This window comes from Macaca nemestrina, chromosome 20, assembly GCF_043159975.1.
Source record: "Macaca nemestrina isolate mMacNem1 chromosome 20, mMacNem.hap1, whole genome shotgun sequence".
NCBI lineage: Eukaryota > Metazoa > Chordata > Mammalia > Primates > Cercopithecidae > Macaca > Macaca nemestrina.
In genome coordinates this window covers 8,627,889-8,653,861 of record NC_092144.1, presented here as the reverse complement: position 1 = coordinate 8,653,861, position 25,973 = coordinate 8,627,889, and the positions used below count along the sequence as shown (strand labels likewise).

The 25,973-nt window shown below is 45.5% G+C and overlaps 2 protein-coding genes across 3 annotated transcripts in view; both read right to left on the bottom strand.

Moving 5' to 3' along the window:
* LOC105481056 (olfactory receptor family 7 subfamily D member 2) overlaps nucleotides 1-2,550 on the bottom strand; it is a 27,818-nt gene extending 25,268 nt beyond the window's left edge. The window contains exon 1 of the mRNA XM_011740501.3: nucleotides 2,427-2,550. The gene's annotated coding sequence lies outside the window, so the exon portion shown is untranslated. The remainder of the gene's footprint in view (nucleotides 1-2,426) is intronic.
* On the bottom strand, nucleotides 1,731-25,973 carry LOC105480932 (zinc finger protein 317). Of its 2 annotated transcripts, XM_011740168.2 has the most exons (7): nucleotides 25,773-25,973; nucleotides 9,416-9,532; nucleotides 8,711-8,847; nucleotides 8,074-8,200; nucleotides 7,394-7,489; nucleotides 6,543-6,625; nucleotides 1,731-5,029 (listed from the first exon to the last, which is right to left on the bottom strand). In XM_011740168.2, the coding sequence occupies exons 2-7, from the start codon at nucleotides 9,438-9,440 to the stop codon at nucleotides 3,710-3,712; spliced, it is 1,788 nt and encodes a 595-aa protein (XP_011738470.1). In that variant the 5' UTR covers nucleotides 9,441-9,532; nucleotides 25,773-25,973; the 3' UTR covers nucleotides 1,731-3,709. The 2 variants fall into 2 exon arrangements, with proteins under 2 accessions (XP_011738470.1, XP_011738570.1); XM_011740268.2 differs by lacking the exon at nucleotides 7,394-7,489.

The window sequence follows — 25,973 nt, the reverse complement described above, 5'->3', positions numbered from 1 at the left end:
CCTCTTTAGCCTCTCCATCCAGAAGCCACTGTGATCCTTCTGAAAATTGAAATTGGATAGTTGGCCGGGCGCGGTGGCTCAAGCCTGTAATCCCAGCACTTCGGGAGGCTGAGACGGGCGGATCACGAGGTCAGGAGATCGAGACCATCCTGGCTAACCCGGTGAAACCCCGTCTCTACTAAAAAGTACAAAAAACTAGCCAGGCGAGGTGGCGGGCACCTGTAGTCCCAGCTACTCGGGAGGCTGAGGCAGGAGAATGGTGTAAACCCAGGAGGCGGAGCTTGCAGTGAGCTGAGATCCGGCCACTGCACTCCAGCCTGGGCTACAGAGCGAGACTTTGTCTCAAAAAAAAAAAAAAAAAGGCCAGGCGCGGTGGCTCAAGCCTGTAATCCCAGCACTTTGGGAGGCCGAGGCGGGTGGATCACGAGGTCAGGAGATCGAGACTATCCTGGCTAACATGGTGAAACCCCGTCTCTACTAAAAATACAAAAAACTAGCCGGGCGTGGTGGCGGGCGCCTGTAGTCTCAGCTACTTGGGAGGCTGAGGCGGGAGAATGGCGTGAACCCGGGAGGCGGAGCTTGCAGTGAGCCGAGATCACGCCACTGCACTCCAGCCTGGGAGACACAGCGAGACTCCGTCTCAAAAAAAAAAAAAAAAAAAGAAAGAAAGAAATTGGATAGTTGTCACTCTTCTGTTCAAGATCTAGTTAACTAGCCAGACACACCTGTGAACCGAGTCTCTGATACAGCTCTGACCTCATCATCCACGATGCCCGAACTTGCCTCACTCCACCACACCTGCCCCTCTGCTGCTGCATGGCTGCCCCAAGCACAATTCTTTTTTGTGGCCTTTGAGCTGCCAAGGGTGCTCTTCCCCAGATTAAGGGCGCATGCTTCCAGTTCCTTGACATCTCTGCTTCAATCCCAGGCTTTCCCTACCCACCCGATAGCTTCCTTCAACCCACATGCTGCCTCTCATCACCATAGTTGTTTCCACTGCATTTACCACCATCTGATACACAATATATTTACTGGTTTATCAGATGCCCCACCCCAAATAGAAAGTAAGCACCACCAGGGCAAAAATCTGCAATCACTGCTATAGACCCTGGAGACCACAAAACCGTGCCTGCACCGGGCATAAAGGAGGTATAAGCTCCGGAGGCAGACAACAGGGGTCAAAGGCAAACACTGCCACCAGCTAACAGGCTGACCTCAGACAAGTACACCTCAACTTTCTTGCCTCAGATTCCCCATATGCAAAACAGAGATGCTGACAGTACCTGTCACCTTGAGCTTTTGTGAAAACTAACATATCTCTAAGTCAAGAAAATATAAACAAAGAGTTGAAATACAATGTGAAAGATCGGTGTAACCGGATGAAAAAACCGATATCCCACAATTAAAAATATACATATTCTACCCATGTTTAGGTAGTAGTTATACAACTCACCAATGGGCCGGGTGTGGTGGCTCACGCCTGTAATCCCAGCACTTTGGGAGGCCGAGGTGGGAGGATCACGAGGTCAAGAGATTGAGACCATCCTGGCCAACATGGTGAAACCCTGTCTCTACTAAAAATACAAAAACTAGCTGGGTGTGGTGGCATGTGCCTGTAGTCCCAGCTACTCAGAGGCTGAGGCAGGAGAATCACTTGAAGGCAACATAGGGAGACCCCCATCTCAAAATAAATAAATTTAAAAGAAAAACAATGAAATAGCCATAGCAGCTTAAACCAATAATCAGTTTTATTTTTTCTGATGTGAGAGAAGTCTGGAAGTCCAGGGCTGGTGCAGACACTCAAAGAAGCCACGGGGAAGGCCAGGGTCACTGTGAGCTTTCTGCAGTCACTTCCTTAGACTGTGGCTTTCATCCGCACGGTCGTAAGGGGGATCTTCCAATACTAGGTACTGGATCTCTTTGCAAGGTGAAAAGTAGGGGGTAGAGCAAAGAACAAAACATACGGGGAGGAATTCAGGTTTAAGAATGACCCCTGTTCAAGAGCTTTCTCAGAAGCCCACGTGGGGACATCTGCTGATCTGTCAGTGGCCAGGGCTGTGGGACATGGATGGTACTAGCTGCAAGAAAACCTGTAAGAGATTTTTTAAAATTTAGATTAGCACACTTTACTAATCTGACAGAACCTGGATTCTCTTGATAATGGAAAAAGACGAGTGGATACCAGGGAAGCCACTAGATGTATCTGTCACTCTTGGCTGGACAGCAGGCTGCAAACATGCCACCACTTCACGGAGGCATCGTGCTCTGGTCGCAATCTGTGTGCATCAGGTACCAGTAACAAACGGGTACTGAGAAGTAGCCCCATGTCACACAGATCTAAATATGCCATTAGTCAAGGGCGTTGTCCAAAAGGAAATTAGGACGTTATCAAGGATGAAGCTATAGTAAAAATACTATATACAAACCTTTCTTGATGAGGCTTAAGGGTTATTTAGAAGAGTGTAACCTTAAAAATAAAGACGAAAAATTTATGAGCGGGACTCCGTTTTCATGATGAGAGAGTACGCGCAATCCCGTATTCATCAGAAAATCTCACTGGGGCTTCTCTTGGGGCTCTGTTTCCATGATGAAAGAGTAAGTGCAATCCCGTATTCACTGGAAAATCTCGCTGGGGCTTCTCTCCCAGTGAGAATGTTCACATGCACAAGTGAGGGGACCATGGCTGGAATCATTTCCACATAGGAATTATCAGCGCTAATTGTATTTTAAAAGTTTTGCAAAAGAATTTCTCCTAGCGTAAGTGCTCACAAGATTCATAAAAACAGAGGGGTTGCTGCAGGCAGTAATTGAGGAATGACTGCATGATTATTTTCAACCTCAGCAACGGTGACGTTCGGGGGCACGAATTCTTCGTTGTGGGGGGCTCCTGTGCACTGGAGGGGACTTAGCAGCATCCTGATGTCTTCTTACTACAAGTCAGGAGTATCTTCCCCCAGTTCTAACCACCAAAAATGTCTCTAGACATTGCCAAATGACGCCTGGACAGCCAAATCGCCGCCCGGCTGAGAACCCATGCTGTAGACCAAGGGTCGGCCAGGTTTTTCTGGAAAGGGGCAGATGACAGGAAGTATTTCAGACTTCACTGGTCACAAATGTTCTCTATCACACATTCTTCCTCCTTAAAGGTGGAACCACTATTGTTAGCTGGCAAACCATACGGAGACAGGCAGCTGGCCGTGGTTTGCGGCCCGTTCATGACCTTCCCACGTTCCTTACTTGACTGATTTCTCTCTTCAGTCTGATTTCTGTCATGAGGACTCCAGTGAGACTAGAAGGGGTTCCCCAGCCACTGCATTTACAGAGATGCTCCCTAGTGTGCTTATTATTACTCACGGACCCAGAAGGCTAGAAGTGGTCTGAAGTCATTTTGACATTAAATGCCAAGCTGGGATTTTGACATTACATGCCAAGCTGCCATTAAGTCCTCCCGTGTTTGTTAAGAGCCGAATGTACCCTGAAGGCTTCTCCTTGCTACAGACGTACATTTTCACCCCCAGCGTGAGTTCTCACAAACCTCTTATGGGATGAGAACGCCTCGTCTTCCCACAGTTTTTACAGGAATTGGACTTCTCCCAGGTTCCGTGGATTCTTTTGCGCCCAGTAAGGTGCGAGCTCACAGAGGCTTCCTCTTGCACCCACGAGGTCTGTTTCCGGTCTGAGTCATCCTGTGTCTTTCAAGCAGGCGCGCTCACTGGAGCCTTTTCCACACAGACGACACAAAGAGCTTCTCTCCCCGGTGAGTCTTCACGTGGCTCCTGAGGGATGAGTGGTCGCTGAAGGCTTTCCCGCAGACAAGGCATTCGTAGGGCTTCTCCCCAGTGTGGATCCTCCTGTGCACGTTCAGGTTGGAGCCTATGCTGAAGGCCTTCCCACAGTGATCGCATTCGTACGGTTTCTCCCCCGTGTGGCTTCGCATGTGCGTCTTCAGCGTTGACTGGTTCCTGAAGGCCTTGCCACACTGCCTACACTCAACGCGTTTCTTTACCAGGTGAATGCTCATGTGCCTCCGCCGGGATAAATAGTCACCGAAGACTTTGCCGCAGGCGGCGCATTCGTAGCGTCTCTCCTGCGTGTGTATCTTCCTGTGTGCCGTGAGGTTGGAACTCGCGCTGAAGGCTTTCCCGCAGAGATCGCACCCGTATGGTTTCTCTCCAGTGTGAGAGTTCATGTGAGTCTTAAGGATGGACTGGTTTCGGAAGGTCTTCCCGCACTGCCGACATTCCACGGGTTTCTTGACGATGTGAGTTCTCATGTGTTTCCTCCGGGACACGAGGTCGCCAAAGGATTTCCCGCATTCTTTACATTCGTAGGTCTTCTCCACCATGTGGTTCTTCTTGTGCAAATTAAAGTTCGACTTCCAGCGGAAGGCTTTGCCGCACTGCGTGCACGCGTAGGGCTTCTCCCCCGTGTGATTCCGCACGTGCTCTTTGAGGTGGGAGGGATGCTGGAAAGCCTTCCCACAGTCGTGACACTCGTAGGGCCTCTCTCCGGTGTGGGTTCTCTTGTGTGCAATGAGGTGGCAGCTCCGGCCGTACGCCTTCCCGCACTGATCACACTTGTAAGGCCTCTCGCCAGTGTGGACTCTCATGTGGATTTTCAGGGCCGAGAGGGTCCGGAATGCATTTCCACACTGACTGCAGTCAAAGGGCTTCTCTTTGAGGTGAGTTCTTGCGTGGCTCCTAAGGGCGGAAGGGTCGTTGAAGGCTTTCCCGCAGTCGCTGCACTCGTAAGGCTTCTCCCCCGTGTGGATTCTCCTGTGCCGTGTGAGGGACGCGCTCGTGGTGAAGGCTTTTTGGCACTGATGACATTCGTGCATTTTTCTCCCGTCGTACATGCTCACGTGCTGAGTGAGGTGCGGCCTGCCCTTGAACGCTACCCCGTAGTCGCGGCGGTGATAGGGCCTCTTGCCAGCGTGCCTTCCCATTGGCTGAGTGAGATGGGGGCCCATGCCGAAGACTTCCAACAAGTGAGCGTATTCGGTGGACTTCTCTGCAAGACCGGCTCTTTCCTGTTGGTTAAGACATGAGTGTTAAGGCAATTCTCATATTCATTGCAACCCTAAGCGTCATCCCCACATACACTGCTGTGAACAGATAGAAGCGCATTACTATGACTAGAGCTGTCACCATCTGCCGGGCGGACATGTTGTCCCTACCCCGTTTGAGCTCCATCAAAGACAACAGGTGAATGCCAGGCCACAAGGCGCCACGTATGTTAGTTACTTTTTGTTCTGTTTTTTTGTTTGTTTGTTTTGAGACGGAGTCTCGCTCTGTCGCCCAGGCTGGAGTGCAGTGGCGCAATCTTGGCTCACTGCAGCTCCGCCTCCCGGGTTCACACCATTCTCCTGCCTCCTGAGTATCTGGGACTACAGGGGCCCACCACCGCGCCCAGCTAATTTTTTGTATTGTTAGTGGAGACGGGGTTTCACTGTGTTAGCCAGGATGGTCTCACTCTCCTGACCTCGTGATCCACCCGCCTCAGCCTCCCAAAGTGCTGGGATTACAGGCGTAAGCCACCGCGCCCGGCCCACGTATGTTTCTTTTTCAAAGCTTTTGGCGTATGGCATTTCTTCACTGTTTAAGATTGAATTGACCCTGGGTGCGGTGGCTCCAGCCTGGCATCCCAGCACTTTGGGAGGCTAAGGCAGGTGGACCACCTGGGGTCAGGAGTTCAAGACCAGCCTGGGTAACATGGTGAAACCCCATCTCTACTAAAAATACAAAAATTAGCCAGGCATGGTGGTGCGCACCTGTAATCCCAGCTACTGGGGAGGGTGGCACAGGAGAATCACTTGAGCCTGAAAGGTAGAGATTGCAGTGAGCTGAGATGGTGCCATTGCACTCCAGCCTGGGTGACAAGAGCAAGACTCTGTCTCAAAAAACAAACAAACAAGAAAAACACACTGAATTAAGGCTGGGTGTGGTGGCTCAAGTCTATAATCCCAGCACTTTGGGAGACCAACGCAGGTAGATCGCTTGAGGCCAGGAGTTCAAGACCAGCCTGGGCAACATGGTGAAATCCTATCTCTGCGAAAGATAGAAAAATTAGCCAAGTGTGGTGGCACACACCTATAGTCCCAGCTGCTCAGGAGGCTGAGGTGGGAGGATGGCTTGAGCCTGGGGGGCAGAGGTTGCAGTGAGCCAAGATGGTGCCACTGTACTCCAGCCTGGGCAACAAGAGCGAGACTCTTTCTGCCCCCCAAAAAATAAATAAACACCACCAAAACTGAATTGATATGTAAGTGTACAACATAAATATAAAATAAAACAAAAACTGCATTGAGCCCCAACACTCAATATCTGAGACATAGCTATAAAAATCTTTGTTCAGAGGCACTTTAGGTGAAGTAGTCTGTTAGGTTTAGGGTTGTCCCCAACTTGGTAATGCCCAATGTCTCCGAAACACAGTTTCCTCGGAGGAAAGCTGCTTGCCCTGGTGTTTGAACTGCTTTTCTAACCTAGGCTGCCCCAGTCTCCTCAGATGTGGAAGGAAGATCCAGAATGATCCCAAGGAAATCTTACCATTGTCACACCACTGGGCGTTTCCTTCCCAAAAATATCTTCCATAAGAAGTGACCACTTGGTTTTAGATGGAGTCTCCCAATCTGAAACAAATTGGAAAAGTATTAATTTGTTGGAAAAGGAAAATGGTGGGATGACGGTACAATGACACGTGGATTTCTTGGCAGATCCTAGGGCTATGTAAGGAAAAGTGATGCAAAAGCAATTGTTAAAAAATATGGTCATGTGAGATACTTGGCAATGCCGGGGGTAGAAATTTAAGTCAATTCAGGCCTGGCGTGATGGCTCATGCCTGTAATCCCAGAACTTTGGGAGGATGAGGCGGGTGGATCACCTGAGGTCAGGTTTTCGAGACCAGCCTGGCCAACGTGGTGAAACCCCATATCTACTAATAAAACTAAAATTAGCTGGGCATGGTGGCGTCATGCCTGTAGTCCTAGCTACTCTGGAGGCTGAGGCACGAGAATCACTTGAACCTAGGAGGCAGAGGTTGCAGTGAGCCACTGCACTCCAGCCTGGCAACAGAGTGAGACTCTGTCTCAAAAAAAAAAAAAAAAAAAAAAAAAAAAGAAATTTAAGGCAATTCTGATAGATGTTGATAATGACAGAAAGAGGATGATCAGGAACATCAAATATGAAAGAATGGGACAAAGAGCCCAATGATGGGAATGTGAAAGTCAAAGATGAAGGAGTGTGTGGACCAAAAGATTTGTCAGAGAATGGATGGGCAAAAAGAGGGAAAGAACCTCTCTCAGTTTCCCTGGATGACACTCCCTAACCTACCTCCCTCCACCCCAGTCACTGAATAGAGGTAGAGTCACAGCACCACTGTTCGCCTGGGGCTCGCTCACCTGCACAAGCGCCCTGGTGAGTGCCCCTCTCCTCTGTCCTCGGCTCCTCCTCCTGCTCCAAGTGTGAGATGAGGCTGGGTTTGCCGACCTGATACCCTACACTCATGGGAAAGACACAGGTTGAGGGAGGGCCGTGCAGAGGACAACCAGTTCCATTAGCCTGGGCTCAACACTTGGGTCTTCAGTGTTCTGAGGGTGGACAAGTCTGACTTAGGAGCAGCAAAGTGGTGGTGCCAGAATTTCTAAGGGATACAGTAAAAGTTTTTGATTGATAGAAAACAAAACCACAGGCTAGGCATGGTGGCTCGTGCCTGTAGCCAGGAGTTCAAGATCAGTCTGGGCAACACAGTGAGACTCCTTCATCACCAAAAATAAATTAAAAAAAAAAAAAAAAGAAATAGGAAATAAGATCACAAATACCCACACATTGATCCTCTAAAAGAGTGGGGATTTCGTATCTCAGAAGCCCATGCCCAAGCTCAGACACGCACCGAGAACCCCCAAGGTCCCTGCGATGGACGGGCCTCAATACCCAGGAGAGGCCCCATGAGCATGGGTGCTGGGGCTGCTTGTTCACGGCTGTGTTCTGAACCCCTGCATCGTTCCTGGGTCACAGAACATACTCAAACAAAAACATCTAATTCATGGATGAATAAGTGGAGAAATGGCACTGGCCTTACCCAGTGAAGTGAGGTTGCTGTAGTTCTCCAGCATTACATCTTTGTACAGTTTTCTCTGAGAAGAATCCAGCAAGGGCCACTCCTTCTCGGTAAAGTCCACGGCGACATCTTGGAAAGTCACCGATTCCTGAAACGCCACACAAACTTGGGGTCAGCAAGGAACCAGCCTAATGGTGTTCATGGTAAGATGGCTGAGGCTGAAGACCGGGCATAAGAGACCCAACACAGGATTTCCAGATGGCCTGCTATGGGGCTCAACATTTCCTCCAGGCGACAGTCCTCAGACATCCTCTCTCCCTGATGAGGCCGTCTTGTCCTGTCCCGTCACTTCAAATGCAACCCTGACAAGGGACTCATCTCCCTCCGCTTCTAACCCACTCCGAGAGCTTTTCGCTTTATTTCCCCCCATCTCTGGGGTTGAGCATGGGCCTGAGCATTTTGCAAGCATGAGGGAGACAGGTGCTACATAAATCACTTCCCCAACACCAAGACAGCCCCAATATTCCTTGGCTCTCTCTTGGGCCCCGTTCTGGCATCCATCGCCTGAGACGAAGCTCTGAAAGAATTCCAGCATGCACTGGTGGGGTGCTTTAGGAAGTGCCTCTCCCGCTCTAGGGACCCAGAGATCTTAGTGCACCTGAGAACCAACACTGGGCGTGTGAGGCTCCAGACCACTGCACGCAAACAGGTCCAAATTCTGGGGACAGGAACGGTCTTTTGAAGAAAGAGGAAATTCTGACTCCTGGAGACAGGTGGAGTCCTGGGTGGACGTGGCTGGAGGAGAAAAGAGGGTTCATGAGAATCAGAGCCCACCCTGCCTCATAATACAACACTTGCAAACCAGGAAACTGCTCCACACTGACTCTGAGTGTTTATATCCTCAATCCTCTCTCTCTTCCTCCCCCCACCTCTCTTGCACACATCAGTTTCATAACAAGTCAGAGCAGCCCTGTTCCACCAAAAACAGAAAGAGGGTGGTGGGCTACGTACTCCTAAGAAGTGACACAGTCCCAGCCCAGGAGTGAAGAAATAGGCAAGCTCTGAGAGCTAGTTGTGACCTTGCTGAAGTTGATCAAAATAATAAATGGGATAACGCAGGGTTACCCATTACCTGCATCCTCATCACGCATCAATGACACAGACACTCCCCCGCCCCCAGACCCACCAAGACCCTCAGCAGACACAGTCACTGGGGTGGTTGCTGGGGCTCTGTTCCCACCCCTTTTCCACTCGCCCATCCTCTCCCAGAAGCCCTCTATGGTGCACGTATCTTGCACCCCATCAAGTGGCAGGGGCCTCTTACGCTCACTTTCTCAGGGCATGCACTGACCCAAGAACTTACCAAATGTGGGGGACAGAGCTGCCATCCTCAGAGAATGGCGGTCAATTTGCCTGAGCAGGGCACCGGGACAACCAGGAAGCTACTCTCTTGCTCTCATGTGACTCTCCAAGCTGGCATCTGTAGCAAATGAAAGAACATTGGGAGTAGTCAAAGGCTATCTGTCTCTCTTGCTCACCGAAGAAAACTCCCAGTTTTGTTTTTTGGCATTTCCTCTTTTGAGCAGCAAGAGCTGCCTGATCCTGGACTTTTATCTTACTTGGGTAAACTCTCCCAGCAATGTGGTGGGGGGACAGCCCCTGATCTGCTGTAAGTGGGTTCAGAATTACTCTTCCTAAGTGATTTGCCACCAAGCACGGCTCTGTGAAACCCCCTCACTCGTTAAACACTCTGGTCCTAGACTTCTGCTCTTCCTTTACTTTCAAGGCCTGCGATCACTTAGGACGGCTCTATCCATGAAGATGGTCCACCCAGGGCCAACCATGAGTTCCAAACTCCAATGCCCTTTGCACCCACATTCCACACCAATATATACATCCTTGGGCCACGGCCTGGACGGCATCATCACTAGAGTCAGCCTCACCTCACAGGCAATGGTTTGGAAATCTGCTCTCTGGGCAAAGTCTCCCATGCAACCTTCTTCTCACATCAACTCTCTCGCTTCAGAGATTCGCGGCCACCTATGCTTCTGCCAACTTGCTCCCTAATGGCCACCTCCTCCACTCACTGAATCTGAATTTAAAAATCTTTTGAGATGAATCAGGCACTTATAAATTCATACAGAACATTTTCAGTGAGCTATGATCATGTACTCCAGCCTGGGCAATAGAGTGAGATTCTGTCTCTAAAAACAGAAAAAATACAAAGAAAAAATAAAAACAAAAAAAAAAAAAAGAAAAAAGAAAAATGAACAGTGAACAGTGAACCATGGATTGGGAAAAAATATCTGCAATGCATACACCTGAAAAAGGATTCATGTTCAGATTAAAGAACTCCTACACAGGAGTACAAAAGGTTTATTTGAAAAAATAAAAAGAACTCCTTCCAAACAGCAAGAAAAAAAGAACATTGACCCAACAAAAGGGGCAAACGACTTTAATTAATAAACAGACATTTCACAAAACCAGTAAGAATCACATCCAAGGGTGCTGAACCTCACAGTAATTAGAGAAATGCACATTAAAACTAGAGCGGCCAAAATAAAAAAGACAACCAATACGAAATGCTGCTGAGTTTGGGACACACTGGCAACTCTCACATCCCGATGGTGGGACTGTGAAATAGTTCAACTGCTTTGGCAGTTTTTTTTTCTTCTTCTGAGATGGAGTCTTGCTCAGTCGCCCAGGCTGGAGTGCAGTGGTGTGATCTCGGCTCACTGCAAGCTCCGCCTGCCGGGTTCACACCGTTCTCCTGCCTCAGCTTCCTGAGTAGCTGGGACTACAGGTGCCTGCCACCACGCCTGACTAATTTTTTTTATATTTTTAGTAGAGACGGGGTTTCACCGTGTTAGCCAGGATGGTCTCGATCTCCTGACCTTGTGATCCACCCGCCTCAGCCTCCCAAAGTGCTGGGATTACAGGTGTAGCCACCGTGCCCGGCCCACTTCGGCAGTTTTTAACAAGCACACCATCTGTCTGACCCACCAATTCTGCTCCTAGATATTTATATAAGAGAAATTTCAAACAATTTATATCCACAAAGACTCATACAAAAATGTGTTAGTCTGATTCCTAACAGCCAAACACTGTAAACGATCTAAACATGTATCAACCAGAGAATGGAAATACAAATTGCAATATGTTTACAGAATGGAATACTACTCAGCAATAAAAAGAAACTATGCAGACACACAACATGGAGAAATCCCTACGATGCTGGCCCAAAGAAGCTGAACACACAAGAAATGCTCTGATTGCAATAATATGATGTCCATGATGGCAAAACGTATTTAAGTTGATAGGATTGAAAAAAACAAAACAAAAACAAGATTGCTTCATTGGAGGATCACAAGACAGGGATAGACTGAAAGAAGCAAAGGGAACTTTCTAGGGTGATAAAATGTTATTTATTTTCAGATATACAGTGTACACAATTGTCAAAAATCCAAACTGATCACCTAAGACAGACCAGTGCATTTTCTTGAACATATATTAAACGCTGCTTAAAAAAAAGAAAAAAAAATGAGGCTTTCTTACCTTTTTGCTTCTAGTTATTTAAATATTCTTCTCACAACTGATCTATGACCTCCTCCTTTCCTTCTATGACAGACAAACAGATGTCTGCCCTCCCTTCTTGAGGCAATTCTTTCAAATCTGCTCCAGGCCCATCCCCTTCTCTGGACCCTCACACTACGTGGCTCTCCTTTACTTTCAGCCTCATTTCTCTCCTGCTAGACAATTTCCCATGCATGGCCACGTGCTCAAGTCTATCCCATCTTGAAACCAAGGCCTGCCCTGTCTCCCCTTAGTGCCCCCTTCCAAGCAAAAACTTAGGAGCAGTTTATATTCACCATCTCCCAATTCAGTACACCCAGCATCCACTACCATCATCCCCATCCTCACAGAAAATACAGTTTACTCCTGTGTCAGTGAATCCAGTAAATGCACTTCAGTCTTAGATTCTCACCAAAATTTGGTGTCTATTTTCTTTGAGAATAATTCTCTATTCTTGGCTCCTCTACAACTGTCTCCTGGTTCTTTCCCTGCTACTCTGGATCATCTGACCAGAGGTCCTCTTTCACCACTAAAGGCTGATTCCACTCAAGAGCCACCATTCCTCTGCATGCCTCATGCTTTGCCCAGGTAATCACACCCGCTCATTTAACTTGAATCCCCATCTCTAACACTTAAGTTCCAGCAGGAACTCGACATCGTATTCCCTTTGCCTAGGAAAAGCCACCAGTAAGACATCTCATACGATAACCAGTTCCATTCAGGTGCAGTGGCTCCCGCCTGTAATCCCAGCACTTTGGGAGGCCGAGGTGGGTGGATCACCTGAGGTCAAGAGTTCGAGACCAGTCTGACCAACATAGAGAAACCCCGTCTCTACTAAAAATGCAAAAAATTAGTTGGGCATGGTGGCACATGACTGTAATCCCAGCTACTTGGGAGGCTAGGGCAGGAGAATCACTTGAAACAGGGAGGTGGAGGTTGAGGTGAGCCGAGATCACACCATTGCACTCTAGCCTGGGCAACAAAGCGAGACTCCGTCTCAAAAAAAAACAAAACAAAAACAAACAAACAAAAAACCACCAACAACAAAAAACACACACAAAAAAACTACCTTGATACACTAAAACTAGGGAAAGCAAAAGTAAAGACATAAAGATTAAAGCAGAGATAAATGAAATAGAGAACAGAAGGAGAATTAATGAAAACAAAAGTTGGTTCTTTCAAAAAGATCAACAAAAGTGACAAAACTACAGCTAGAATTACTAACAAAAAAAGATGCAAGTAACTAAAATCATCAGTGGAAGTGGGACATTACTACCAACCTTACAGAAATTGAAAGGGCTGTAAGAGAATGCCATGAACAATTATGTACCAACACATTAGATTGTCTACACTAGCAGTGTGCACTTTATTTCTATTATTATTACATTGTCATATATGGTAAAATAATTATACAACTCACCACAATGTAGAATCAGTGAAAGCCCTGAGTGTGTTTTCCTGAAACTAGATGGTCCCATCTGGAGGTGATGGGAGACACTGACAGATCATCAGGCATTAGATTTTCATAAGCAGTGTGTAATCTAGATCCCTCACATGTGCAGTGCACAATAGGGTTTGCACTCCTATGAGAATCTAATGCTGCTGCCGATCTGACAGGAGGTGGAGTTCAGGTGGTAATGTGAGCGATGGGGAGCTGCTGTAAATACAGATGAAGCTTCACTCACTTGCCCTCCGTTCACCTCCTGCTGCAGGGCCTGGTTCTTAAAAGGCCAGGGACGGGTACCCATCTGTGGCCCAGGGCTTGGGGACCACTGCTCTAGATGTATCAAATTCCTTGAAACATACCCAAACAAGCTCTAGAAGAAAAAGAAAATTGAGAGACCTATAACAAGAGACTGAGTCAGTCATCAAAAGCCATTAAATAAAAAGTCCAGGACCACCAGGCGTGGTGGCTCACACCTGTAATCCCGGCACTTTGGGAGGCCGAGATGGGCAGATCACCTGAGGTCAGGAGTTCGAGACCAGCTGGGCCAACATGGTGAAACCCCGTCTCTACTAAAAATGCAAAAATTAGCTGGGCGTGGGGCCAGGCGCCTGTAATCCCAGCTACTCAGGAGGCTGAGGCAGAAGAATCACTTGAACCTGGGAGGTGGAGGTTGCAGTGTGCCGAGATCACACCATTGTACTCCAGCCTGGGGGACAAGAACAAGACTGCTCTCAGAGAAAAAAAAAAAAAAAAAAAAGTCCAGGACCAAGTGGCTTCACTGGCAAACCCTACCAAACATTTAGAATTAACGTCAAGGACATTATCAAGAAAGTGAATGAGACACAGAATGGTAGAAAATATTTGGAAATCATGTATGTGATAGGGATTTAGTACCATTATAAACTCAACAACAAAGATAATCCAATAAAAAAGTGTGCAGGGGACTGGAACAGAACAGACATTTCTTCAAATATATACAAATGAACTGTAAACACATGAAAAGACGATTAACAGCATCAGTCGTTAAGGATATAACATCAAAACCACAATAAATTGGCGAGGTATGGTGGCCCACACCTCGGGAGGGGTTTTAATTTGCTTTGTATGGACTTGTCTCCTCTGTGCGGTTTCCGCTGCGACTCGCATAACTGCACTGAGGTAAGAACCGTGATGCTGCTACTTTAACATCTGACTCAGGTCAATAATCAATATCTCTACTTTGAAACATTACCAGGGTTATAACAATCTTTCTCGACATCAATGAATACTTCTGCTATTGGAATTGTTTTAGATACTCAGAAACATTTCAAAACAATAATATATGAAGCGTGTTTTAATGTATAAACTCTGCTTTGGGGATTCATTATTCAACACCAAATTTGAGCTTGGGCCAACTGGAAGATGCATGACGCTTTCTTTCTTTTTACAAAGCCCTTTCCCGGTCATTGTGCCTTTAGGTTCCAACATTGAATCACTGCTGAGGAGGGGGAGAGCGGGTGACAGAGGCTCAGTCACTGAGGTGCAGTACCTCCATCCTCACCTCCCATTCATTCATTCATGCTCAACTAACAAGCTTCTGCAGGTCCCATTCCACCTCTCCCCACCAACATTAATGCCAATTCTACAGATAACAACATGTGTAGTGTTTACGGCGTACAAGGTACGAGACATTCTCCTGAGTCTTTCCAGGGCCACTCCTATTTAATCCTCGCAACCTCCCAGAATTATTCTCAAGTACCCAGAGAATAAGGCACCAAGGGACCGAGTCACTTGGTTAAGGTCATAGGTGGAAGTTGTGAACCTGGCAGATGCGACTGCAGAGCCACATCTTGTTGCCTCTCAAAATGACCTATGTCACCTATACAGTCCCCTACGTGGGAACCCTTGACAGCACATCTTGACCCTTCCTCTGCCTGACCTCCTGACACACGACCTTGCTCACTATGAATCTATCTCCCTCTTCCTGGGATGCCACTGTTCTTGCAGCTGTGGGTCCCAGGCTGTCCTCACATCTCCGGTTGCTCTTTTGAAGACTCTGGCTTGAGATCCCTCCTCTGCCTAGCCCCTAAAGGTCAGGGTTCCCCTGGGCCCCTTCTCCCCGATCTCCCACGGGTCCATATTGTGAAATACCCCCCAACCTTTGGGGGTGCTGACACCCAGGTTCTGATTGCGCTTCTGTGAAGGTCCGCTTGTCCCTGAGGCCTCAGGTGACTCCCCTTTGATGCAAGCCCACAGTTCTGCCCCTTCCCCTCCAAGAGTGGGTTCATCAAAACTCAGTTTTCTCGGCTGGGCGCAGTGGCTCATGCCTGTAATCCCAGCACTTTGGGAGGCTGAGGTGGGCGAATCACCTGAGGTCAGGAATTCGAGGCCAGCCTGTCCAGCACGGCAAAACCCCGTCTCTATTAAAAATACAAAACTTAGCTGGGCATGGTGGTGGGTGCCTGTAATCCCAGCTACTCGGGAGGCTGAGGCAGGAGAATCGCTTGAACCCGGGAGGCAGAGGCTACAGTGAACTGAGATCTCGTCATTGCACTCCAGCCTGGGTGACAGAGTGAGACTCTGTCTCAAAACAAAACAAAACAAAACAACTCAGTTTTCTCAACTGGAAACTGAAGACTTCAATATAGGGCTATGTATGGAACTCTATAGGCTCAGTAAAGAAACATTCACTCTAAAATGCCATCATCATTACAATAAAATGACCACTGATGATTTCACAATTACTTAACAGAATTGTTCATTTACAGTGGGTGCCACTCTCCGCTCCCTGACACCTGCCACACCCAGAATGACTCAGAGTGAGTGGTAGCCAGGTGGCTACTTAGTATCCCTACTGCAACAGTCAACAGGACCCCACACTAAACACCTACAACTGTGCTGTCGCCAGCCTCCCCACATTGATGGCAGCTCCAGCCTCCCAGGGGCTCAAGTCAAAAGCCTTGCTCGTCATCACCTTCAACTCTCCTCTTTCTTTTCTGTACTCCACATCTGCATTGCCAGCAAATCCTGCCAGCTTTATCTTTAAAACTTAATCCAAAAATCTGGTTGCTTCTCACCACCTACACTGCTACTGCCTTGGCATAAGGCATTGCTTCTCTTCTAGAACATTCCAGCCACTTCCTAACTGGTCTCCTGGCTGCTGTCCCTGACTTCCCTTAGCTTCCATGGCAGCCGTAACTTTATGGGTAAAATGTAGATCACATCGCTCCTCTGTTCAAGATCCTCTGACGGTGTCCCATCTCACTCAGACCAAGGGCCCAGATCCCTGCCCGCCTCACTCACAACTCCCTCTGCCACCGGACCCTCACCCAAGCCACGCAAGCCTCACTGCTGTGCATCAGTGCACAGCCATTCCCCCGCCAGCCATGCTCCCACCTCAGGGTCTTTGCACCTGCTGCTTCACTGCTTGAAACGTTTCCCGCACATTCTCAGTGTGCCGGGCCCCCTCCCATCCTTCAGATCTTTATTCAACTTTCCCTGTCCTGATCTGGCATTCACTGACCACTCTTTTCTTTTTTAAGAGATGGAGTCTCGCTCTGTTGCCCAGGCTGGAGGGCAGTGGTGCGATCTCAGCTCACTGCAACCTGCACCTCCTGGGTTCAAGTGATTCTCCCACCTTAGCCTCCCAAGTAGCTGGGACTACAGGTGTGCTCCACTGTGTCCGGCTAATTTTTGTACTTTTAGTAGAGACAGGGTTTCACCATATTGGCCAGGCTGGTCCTGAACTCCTGACCTCAAATGATCCGCCCACTATGGCGCCTTGGCCACTCTTTAAAATGCAAATCCCTGCTTCTTTCAATCCCAACTCTCCACTCCTTTTCCTTTTCCCCAAAGCACTAATCTCCAAGTAATATTCTGTGTAAGATTAGGCTCTATTTTTTACTGCAAAAACAGACAAGCCCAAATCTCAAAGACTCAATACAATGGAAAGTTTATGCCTTGCTCATGTCACTTGTTCAACCCAGGCTGGTGTCAAAAGTTTTCCTGCTGCTCAAGGATGCCACTTGTCTCTGAACCAACTGACACCCTTAGCCATCTTGGTCACAGATGATGAGCAGGAAGCTGGACAACTATGCATTCTGTCGTCTATATTTTGACCCTGAAGCACTCGCAGCCCACTGGCCAGAACTAGTCACATGCCCCTGCCAGCTCCAAGGATCCTGGGAAATGTAGGACAGCACACAGAACACTGGGTAAGCATTATTATCCCTCTGCTGTCTCCTCCATGCACACTACGTAGTTTATTTGTTTTGATTTCCTGTGTGCCCAACTAAAAAATGCATTCCAGGTAAGTAGGGACTTTTTACTTTGCTGCTATTTTGTTCACCATTCCAGTGCCTGATATAAATAAGACAATAAGTAGGGAATGAAAGAATGAATGGATGATGAGCAAGCTGATCTACATTTGCCTTCATACTGAGACAGCCACCCAGGGGATGCCACCTTGGGAGGACCATAAAGGAGGGGCCTATGGAATGTAGGGGGTCTGGGATCTCCTCAGAAGGTCCTGTGAAATTAAACAGTAACCCAGGTACTAGGACACAGTCCTATGGCTTTGCCCAACACCCTGGGGCCAACATTCACCACCATCCTCCAGGAGAGACAAGGTGCCCAGAGGGCTGGAGCTTAGAGAGTACACCCACATCAATTAAAAGCCTGTGGAACCTTGTTGATATTTTGCAATGATGCAAACCAGAGCTCAGAGTGGAGCTTCTGGCCAATTTCTCACCTGAGTGATTCTATCACTTTCAGAGGTTGTCAGTGCTGGGTGATGGTGTATTAGTCCATTCTTGCACTGCGATAAAGAAATACTTGAGACTGGGTAATTTATAAGAAAAGAGGTTTAACTGGCTCACAGTTCTACAGGCTCTACAGGAAGCATAGTGGTATCTGCTTCTGGGGAGGTCTCAGGAAGCTTCCAATCATAGAAGGCAAAAGGGAAGCAGGAAAGGCACATGGTGAAGCAGGAGCAAGAGAGCAAGGGGCAGGGGCGGGAAGGTGCCACACACTTTTAAATGACCGGATCTCAGCAGAACTCATTCACTATCATGAGTACAGTACCAAGGGGGATGGTGCTAAACCATTCATGAGAAATCCGCCCCCATAATCCAATCGCCTCCCACCAAGCCCCACCTCTAACACTGGGAATTACATTTCCATACGAGACTTGGGTGGGGATACATATCCAAACTGTATCAGAGTCTCAAAGAACTGGTGGCCCTGAATACAAAGGAAGCACGAAGATTTCAGCATCTAGGCAACCCCAGCAGGATGTGGAGCAGGGAGTCTAGAACAGCTGCAGGATCTATGAACTCAGAGACGTTGTGCCCCGTTTCTACATGATAAATGAAACAAAACCACGAGCATCAGAATGCTGTCACCATGGATAAGTTAGAACCGACAGGTTAATTTTTCAGAGCTGTTGGGGTTGCTTAATTTCTCCTTTGATTTTCTTTACAGCATGGTGAAAGCAGTTCTATTTTTCTATTTCTACACATCTTACTCTATTCTCATTGGCATCTGTTTTTCTCAGCAGAGCCAGGACTGGGATGAGGCAACCAAGGCTGCTAGACAAGAGTGTGGTATTTAAGGAGGTATTTCCAGTGTCAGACAAACACCACGTTGGCTCAGAGCGAGTGGCTCCCTATCTCTGCACTCACAAACCTCACTTTGCTCCAGCCCTGCTCCTCCGTTTTAGAAGATCTGCCTCCTCCATCAAGTTTGTGGTCCAAAACAAACGTTGCCCAAAACTGTTCCATTATGAGCTCTCTCGTGACCATAATTCTCCCAATATTTGATTTTATCCCCATATTCGACTTAATCCCAGTATCCTAGGATATTCAGAATTTGCAGATGTAAATATTGTAGAGAGAATAATTCTTTTGTTACTTTTACTGACTGATATTTCTGCCCTTGCTAGAACTATTTCTACCACTGCTATTCACGTAAATATAGGCCCAGAGCGGTGGCTCATGACTGTAATCTCAGCACTTTGGGAGGCTGAGGCGGGCAGATCATTTGAAGTCAGGAGTTCAAGACCGGCCTGGCCAACATGGTGAAACTCCGTTTCTACTAAAAATACAAAAAAATTAGCCGGGCATGGTGGTACACGCCTGTAGTCCCAGTTACTTGGGAGGCTGAGGTGGGAGGATCACTTGAACCTTACAGATGGAGGTTGCAGTGAGCCAAGATCATGCTACTGCATTTCCAGCCTGGGTGACAGAAATGAGACTCTGTCTTAAAATACATATATATATTTTACATATATACATAATATATATGTAATATATATAGTATATATATTATATATTGTATGTATATATAACATATATTGTGTATATATATTACATATATTGTGTATATATAAAATATATATAGTGTGTGTGTGTATATATATAGAGAGAGAGAGAGAGAGAAGGCAACAAAGGTTATGAGAACATCATATGCCATTTTCTTGGTCCAGAAATGCATTACAGTAGTAAATCAACATACCCTCCTTTCAACCAGCTAGATGAGATGTTCCAGGGGGTGGGGAGCAGGGTAGGAATTCTGTTTCCAACAAGCAACCTAGGAGCTCCAATTAAACCTTCCACGCATAACTATTTCCAATGTAACACAAAGTACAGACAGATGATATGTTTCAAATTCATGTGCTGGCAAGAAATTAACATTCAGAAAATTAAAAATTTATGATTTCTAAAGGGCAATTACAATTGCTAAAATAAAAGCAAAATGGAAACCTACAACAAAAGCCCTAAGTAAATAGCTTTTAGTTTACACACAGACAATAATAATAATAATAATAATAATAATAATAATAATTTGTTTCTTAAATATTGGCTGCTGCATAAGCGTCCCCTGGAGCACTTTAAGTAACTCTGACACCCAGATCATATCTCAGTTCAATTAAGTAAGTCTCTTTGGGGGTGGGCTGATGTATTAGTACTTTAGCAAACTCTAAATGAAATTTTTACGAAAGCTGAAGTTTAAAAGCTAGTTGTAGCAATAAATGCAAGGGAAGCACAGAAAAAGAGTTGAGGAACACAAATACAGCTAAGAACCATGCGGGGGCAGAAGATAAAGAATTGAACCATTTCTAACTGGAGTTACAGATGAGAGACAGGGAAGGAGCCTAGGCAATTACTGAAAAATATAGTGGCTGTAGAGTTTTCATTTTGGAAGGAAAATATAAACAGATTGAAGAGAGATAAAATCTTAGGCACAATGAACCAGATAATGGTAAAAAGAATATCTTAACAGCAGCCAGAGGAAAAAAAGGCAAGTTACCTTTTAAACAATAATTCTCAAACTTTAAGTTACATCAGAGTCACCTGGAGGTCTTCTTAAAACACTGTAAATATCTCTCTATTAAGAAACAAAGCAAGCCTGGGCATGGTGGCTCACACCTGTAATCCCAGCACGCTGGGAGGCCAAGGCAGGTGGATCACTTGCACGCAGGAGTTCAAGACCAGCCTGGGCAATGTAGCAAGACCCTATCTCAAAACAAAACAAAACAAAAAAATCACACTTCTAGGCCCCATCCCCAGGTTTCTGATTTAGAAGATCTGGGGTGTAGGGTCAATGAGTATGTATGTATTTTTTTTTTTTGAGACGGAGTCTTGCTCTGTCACCCAGGCTGGAGTGCAGTGGCGTGATCTCGGCTCACTGCAACCTCCACCTCCCGGGTTCACGCCATTCTTCTGCCTCAGCCTCCTGAGTAACTGGGACTACAGGCACCCGCCACCATGCCCGGCTGATTTTTTGTATTTTTAGTAGAGACAGGGTTTCACCGTGTTAGCCAGGATGGTCTCGATCTCCTGACCTCATGATCCGCCTGCCTCGGCCTCCCAAAGTGCTGGGATTACAGGCGTGAGCCACTGCACCCGGCCTATGAGTATGTATTTCTAACAAGTTCCCAGGTGATGCTGATGCTGCCGGTAAGGAGACTACCCCCGCAAGAAACAATGCTTGGCCAACATGGTGAAACCCTGTCTACTAAAAATACAAAAATTAGCTGAGCGTGGTGGTGTGCGCCTGTAATACCAGCGACTTCGGTAGGCTGAGGCAGAAGCATTGCTGGAACCCAAGAGGCAGAGGTTGCAGTGAGACAAGATCACGCCATTGCACTCCAGCCTGGGCAATAAGAGCGAGACTCTGTCTTGTGGGCCGGGGCGGGGGAAGAAAAAGAAACATTAGACTGACAGCTGACTTCTCATCATTAACAGTGGAAGCCAGAAGATTATGGAACATCTTCATAGTTCTGAAATAAAATATAAAATTCTATTACCACCAAAAATGTCCACTGAGAAAGAAGGAAAAACACGGAGAAAGAGGAAAAGAGGTGTTTTCTGAGCACCGAAAAACAAAGTTCCTAAGGAACAAAGTTCCTGTGGGCTTGCAACCCACAGAAAAGAGACAACATAAAGACATATGTCAGGGAGAAAGAAGGAATTAAAGAATGAAAGCAAAGAGTGGAAGAATTACACCGAGACGTGCAAGAACCACACCGAAACGTGCAAGAACCAAGTGAAGTGCTCAAAGTGACAAAAGTGTGAGTATAATGTAACAAGAAATGATGGTACGCGATAGCAATCATAATTTCTTCCGAGGTTTAAAGAAAGAACTCAATATGTGCAACTATGATAGATCAATAAAAAAAGAAAGAAAATGCATAAGAAAACCATGTAAATCAGGAGAGTAACATATATGCAAATCTAGATTTAATGAACAAGCATGGGTAACAACTGTTTAGAACAACCACTGAAACAATAGAGTAAATCCAAAATGTACAGAAAATAAAAAAGGAGAATGACAAAAATACACAAAAGAAGCTAGAGAAAAGAAAAAATAGAAGACAAATGTAAAATACAGAAGATGTTAATGGAATAAATGCTTTAACTAAAATACTAATATTCACAGAATAGATTAATCCAATTATATGCCATGTACAAGAGACATCTAAAATATAAGAATACAATAAGAGCCGGGTGCGGTGGCTCACACCTGTAATCCCAGTGCTTTGGGAGGCCAAGGCAGGTGGATCACCTGAGGTCAGGAGTTTGAGACCAGCCTGACCAATGTGATGAAACCCCATCTCTACTGAAAATACAAAGATCGGCTGGGCGTGGTGCCATGTGCCCGTAATTCCAGCTACTCGGGAGGCTGAGACAGGAGAATCACTTGAACCCAGGAGGTGGAGGTTGCAATGAGCTGAGATCATGCCATTGCACTCCAGCCTGGGCAACAAGAGCAAAACTCCACCTCAAAAAAGAAAAAAAAAAAAAAAAAAAAAAAGAACAGAACATAATAAGAATGGAAATAAATGGATATATAAGGCAAGTTAAAAAAAAAAAATGCTGGTTTGAATGTTAGTATCAGACAGAATAGATTAAGGCAAAAGGGCTCATAGAGAAAAATGAAGTATTACATAATAAAAAGTTATAAATCCAGAAAGAGGTGTGTGTGTGTGTGTGTGTGTGTGTGTGTGTGTACAAAACACAGCCTCAAAAAAAATGAAAACACGAAAATTAAAAAAGAAAAAGGGGGACAGAACTCTAAGGAGAAATGGATGAAGCCACCACCAGAGCTCTCACAAATCCAGTTCAAGCAGGCAATTCAATAAGTACATGAAGATTGAACATGATGAAACAGCATTTCCTAACTATAAAATCCAACCACTCATGGGGCCATGTTTGTCTCAGAAAATGCTTGACCACAGAGCAATGCAGATGGCCAACAATGACCAAAAGATAACCAGAAAAAAAGTCACAGAAATGAAAAGTAAAAGAAAAAATTCTAAATCCGCAGGCCAAAGAAGCCATATTTCATATTTAGAATTAAAATACAATAAAGTATGATACTGCAATTCTTTGGGATGTGACAGGCATTCAACATAAGAAACTGGAAAGAAACATCCCAAAAAGGAAGAAAACGATAACAATCAGAAAGTTATAAAATAGAAAACATATATATCATAAAGTGGTTCAATCAAGCCAGAAGTTCAAGAAGGAAACTGACAACATTCTGACGGAATTTATTTTTGTAAAGACCAACATATAATTATTACAAATAAAAAAGTGGATAACATTACAAATGTAGCAAGCAGTAAAAATATGAGTATGTTATGAACAACTTTGACTATACAATTTAAACCTCAGATGGAATAAATAAATTCCTAAAGAAATTTTACTCATCATAACAACACAAAAAACCTGAATGCCCCGGAACCCTTAAAAGAACAGAAACAATAGCTTTAAAACTTTCCACCAAGGAAACTCCAGACCCAAATGGTTTTTCCAGGTACTACTCCCGTTCTAAGTAACAAATGATTCTATCCTTATGCAAAACATTCCAGAGTTTAGAAAACAGAACACTTCTCATCCCATTTTATGAGGCTGGCATAAATCTGAAACAGAAAAGGAAAATTTCACTCAAGCATAGATCCAAAAACACCAAAGTATTAGCAAACCGAAGCCAAAAGTAACAAATAGTAACATGTCCTTTCCAAATTATTTACCAATACAAATTCAATGTCACAAGAGAAAATCAATTGGTTTAATTTGCCACACTATAGGAAAAAAAACAAAATTATATTATTCACTCATTCATTCATGACACAGCAGGACTGAGTGCCATCATTCAAGGTACTCGAAATGTATCAATAAACAGATACAAAAGTATCAATACAGATTTTGTATCAAACAGGTAGAAAATGTATCAATAAACATCAAAAAACAGATACATAATGGCAAAAAAAAAAAAAAAAAAATGTTAAAAGCCTGCAGCAATTCACAAGAAAAACTCAAGTAGGAAAAGAAGGGAGCTTCCTTTGCCTAATAAAAACTCTTCCAAAGAAAAGCCTTCGCAGACACAAATGACAATTCCCTTTTAGATCAGAAAAAAACCAGGCCTGCCTAGAGTGTGCCATCCAGACTCCAGTCAATGATAATGGAAGTCCCCAGCCAGTTCAGCCAAAAAAAAAAAAAACAAAAAACAAAAAACAAAACAAAACAAACAACAAAAAAAGACAATTTATCTTCTGTATAAGTATTTATATTTTCGTTTTGAATTGTACAGTTTCCTTGTCTACGAAGAACATCCAACAAACTACACAAAAGTTATTTTCTGAGCACCAAAAAACAAAGTTCTTAAGAATAAATAACAAAAACAACCTAAATCCTTTTTGCAGGTACTTATAAAACTTTACTGAGCCGGACGTGGTGGCTCTCTCCTGTAATACAGCACTTTGGGAGGCCGAGGTGGGTGGATCACCTGAGATTAGGAGATCGAGACCATCCTGACCAACAGGTTGAAACCCCATCTCTACTAAAAATACAAAAATTAGCTGGGCGTGGTGGCGGGCGCCTGTAATCCCAGCTACTCGGGAGGCTGAGGCAGGAGAACCGCTTGAACCAGGGAGACAGAGGTTGCAGTGAGCCGAGATTGTCATTGCACTCCAGTCTGGGCTACAAGGGTGAGACTCCGTCTCAAACAGAAAGAAAAAAAAAAAAAAACTTTATTGAAAGGCATGTAAATTAATGATGTAAATCAATTAACTGCAGCTCAATGGCATAAAAATGACAATATTATCAAAGTTCAAATATAGATTCACCACAACTTGAAAACAAAGGCCCAGTATATGGGAATTTGGTGAACTGACTAGAATTTAAGCCATGACACTCCTGAGAAAGAATGGCTAGGTGTAAGTACTTCATCCACAAGATATTTAGAAATCTCTAAATTACAAAGGTGTGCTTGCATCAATATGGAAAAACATTGTTTCCAAAAATACTGAAGCGGCTGAGTTCATTCACAAATAATTACCAAAATTAGGAAATATATCTTCTGGAAAAGATGTATAAGCAGTCAAATCCACGGAGAAAGTATTGGTGGGAGAGGAGGATGCAGTTTAGAAGAAACACACAGCTTTCTGAGATTTAATAATCTCTTTCTTGGCCTGGTTTGTAGATTCGCTTTACTGTTGGCCTTTTAAGTGTGTGTAAGTGTGTGTGTGTGTGACCATACTTTTTTTGCATGTATGTCCTATTTTCTAGTGTTAAAATATTTGCACAGAAAAGGACACACCACAAAATAAGACGGTAAAATTCAATGGAGAAAATTAATAATCACGATAAGTATAACTGGACTAACTCTCAAGTTAATTAACAAAATGTTGAACTGAATAGTAAATCTACGAATAGGCTATTTGCAAGAGAGTCCACTAAAATTAAAATAAATAAAAAAGTGCAACCGGAAGGACTTAAAAATACAAAAGGTACTCAAGGTAAGGGCTAAAAAGAACACCTGTGTGCTGACATTCAGGAGATAAAATCGACTACAGCGCAGAAGGAAGGTGATTTCTCCTCGCGATGTCCAAATCCTGACGCCCCCCAATCTTCTGAACTGCCCCCAAACTCTTGAACTCACTTTAGCCGGGCTTTTCCGCCCCCACCACAGAGACTCAGGGCTTTTCAGGATCAGGTGACCAATGCCTGTCTCATCACTAGCTGCAGTGGTCCAATTTCATCTTTCGCGTCCCCAGCGTTTCATATCGCTGATCGCGAGATCTAAACGCACCCCTCGTCTGGCTGCCGAGCTCCTTAGCCCCCGACCCTCGTACCCTCTTAGTCCTCACCGCCAGATAGGCCTCCCGTGACCCCAGGAACTGAGGGAGAAAAAGGTTAAGGAAAGCAGGGCTTACACGACTGGGAGTAGGATCGGGGGAGCGGAGGTGACGGAAGCTGCCGCCGATGCGAAGAGAAGTTCATACGGCAGGTCCAGCCTGGCGCGGGGACGCGAGAGGTCCCCAACAGGCCGAAATAATTCGCCGCGGACCCCTCCTTGGCCCATGTGTCTTGGGGAAATCGACTCCACAGAGTAATGGCTTCCGCTTCACTGCCGC

Bases quoted from the DNA above. Each gene is read 5' to 3' on its own strand.
- LOC105480932 (XM_011740168.2), bottom strand. From the start codon at position 9,440: ATGGCAGCTCTGTCCCCCACATTTG. The intron at 8,848-9,415 runs GTAAGTTCTTGG...TTTCTCCTCCAG, and splicing joins AGCTCTGTCCCCCACATTTG to CCACGTCCACCCAGGACTCC. The intron at 8,201-8,710 runs GTGCACTAAGAT...GTGGCGTTTCAG, and splicing joins CGCCCAGTGTTGGTTCTCAG to GAATCGGTGACTTTCCAAGA.